Source organism: Bactrocera latifrons, unplaced genomic scaffold (assembly GCF_001853355.1).
Source record: "Bactrocera latifrons isolate USDA-ARS-PBARC rearing strain unplaced genomic scaffold, ASM185335v1 scaffold_10, whole genome shotgun sequence".
In the NCBI taxonomy this organism is placed as follows: Eukaryota; Metazoa; Arthropoda; class Insecta; order Diptera; family Tephritidae; genus Bactrocera; species Bactrocera latifrons.
The window spans coordinates 1,737,042-1,739,220 of NW_017534408.1; the positions used below are offsets into that span (position 1 = coordinate 1,737,042).

Below are 2,179 nucleotides of genomic sequence, written 5' to 3' on the forward strand. Positions count from 1 at the left end.
GCGATGAAGGTAGGCCTTACAATATATTGCGCTCATTACGCTCAATCGTGCTATGTAAAAAAAATTATACGCCTAGTATAAATAAGTTGCTGAAACATGAACACAATTGGGTCTCACAGCGGTACAAACAACAAAACAGAGCATAATTAAGTCATAAAATTTTAGTTGGCCACCAYGTATTTTAATTAAGTTTATTACAGGCAACTCGTCAACACGGAACCATAATATGCAACATACTTCATTACAGTTGGCTCATGTAAATATTTTATGCATCCTATGAACTCATTACWACACGCCGTTTGACGTCATAAAAGCATAACACACCCCACCACCCAACCGCACTAAAACACGCAACTAGTTGATCAACTCGCCGCTACTCACCCGGTGATAATCTCGAATCCAATCATATCCGGATCACAGTCTTCTTCGATGGGCGATAACGTGGCCGCGGGACGATCAGTTTTGCTCTCAGCCGAAGCGGATGCCGCCGCAGCACCAGTGCTGCCGGTACTGGCCTCCGACAATGGTGTCATCGGTTTGGGCAGCTCATTGCCGGCCACAAAGCCATCACTTCCGGTGCTCTCATCACCAGCTGTGCTGCCGGCATAATTACCACTGCCAATTTGTGTTGGCGTAGCTGTGCTGCTGCTGCTAATGCTTTGCGGCGCATGCGTTGTGCTACTGCCGCCAGCCGGTGTGGTGACAGCGGCCGCTTGTGGTGTGGCGGCTGCAACGCTGGCAGCGGCCAACGCGCCGGTGCTGGCACCGGCTACAGCCGCAGCGGCTGGGGCTGCTGGTGGTGCTGGTGGTGCTGGTGTTATATTGTTGCGCGGATAAGTTTTGGCCGGCTTAACCGGACGTTTRGTTTTACGTGCCGCGGACGCGGTGCTTGCCACCAGCAGCAAAACGATGAGGTAAATTGTGCAACGTCGCAAAAACATGTTGCCGCTCGCAATTGATTGTTTAGCTATAAATGTAGTGGTTGGTTTTTATTGCTTTTTATTGTTGTAATGCTAACGCTGTTATGGTATTTATGTATGCCGTTAGATATGCTGCAAAGAGAAGAAGAGAAAAAAGTTAGTCATTAGGTGAGCCTTAAGTGGAGAAACGATTGCTTATGGAGTAAAATAGTGTGATATATATATGTGTGTGCGTTTATTGATTGCTGCTTGTTTATATAGAAATATGTGAGTGTGTGTGCTTGTGTTTGACAGCCGGTGGCAATAAGTGGCACAATGCGTACAAGCCGCCGGGTCTAATTAAATAGCCGGGCATGAAGCTTCAATGGCTGTTTCCACAACAAACAAAGCAGCACATATCTACACGTCCACACACACATATACATGTATATGTAATATGTAAGTATATGTCTTTTGCTAAGCGGCCCCTCATTTGGCACTTGTGGCAGCGCACATCTGTCACTCTGGCATGAAAAAGTGTCGCCATTGCCGCCTTTGCGCTGTTCTGTCTCCACAGCCTTGTTGTTTTTTTTTTTTTTTTTTTTTGTGTTTGCCTGCAGTTGCCGCCATAAACCAATTAAAATCGTGTGAAAAATCCGCTTTGGCCTGCACGCCGTCTACTCGATATGCAACTCGCTGCCATTACCGTTAGTTTAGTCTTTGTGGCGGGAAGTGAGTCGACTAGACAATCGTTCAACTTGACAACTTTGTCAATAATATTTCCGCCCATAAACATTGTATGACAAGTTTTATTCAAAACACTTATGAGAGCGCAAAGTCGGGRAGATAAAAATTATTGATGACGTGAGAAGCTGCCTAAGCGATTCACAAACAAATACTCAAATGTTTATAGTGAAAGTCACATATATTTGTTATATTTATTTTAGGTATGAGTGGGTGTTTGTAACATAAGTAAAGTTATGACTTCGCAGTGAGTGAATGAATTGTTGTAAACTTGGCTTTGTTTTGTTTGCTGAGTTACAGTTATGTATTGTTACATTATTTTATATTCACCACTACTTTTTATTTACCGAGTTTGTACGATTATTATTAATAATATTTATTTTTGTGGGAAGAAAAGAGCTTAAAGCAAGCTGAGTAGTTTTTGCTAGAACTGTAGAGGAAATAACGACCTAATTTTCGGCGCTTTATACTGGTTGGACCAAATATTTTTTATTGGTGTAGATTATTTGCTAAATTCGATATTATGTACAGAAAAC

At 42.9% G+C, this 2,179-nt stretch overlaps 1 protein-coding gene across 1 annotated transcript in view; it reads right to left on the reverse strand.

Moving 5' to 3' along the window:
* LOC108966737 overlaps positions 1 to 2,179 on the reverse strand; it is a gene marked incomplete in the record, with an annotated part of 90,895 nt that overhangs the window by 17,595 nt on the left and 71,121 nt on the right. The window contains 1 exon segment of the mRNA XM_018929771.1: positions 382 to 1,052. Within this exon segment, the coding sequence (XP_018785316.1) occupies positions 382 to 941 (560 nt within the window).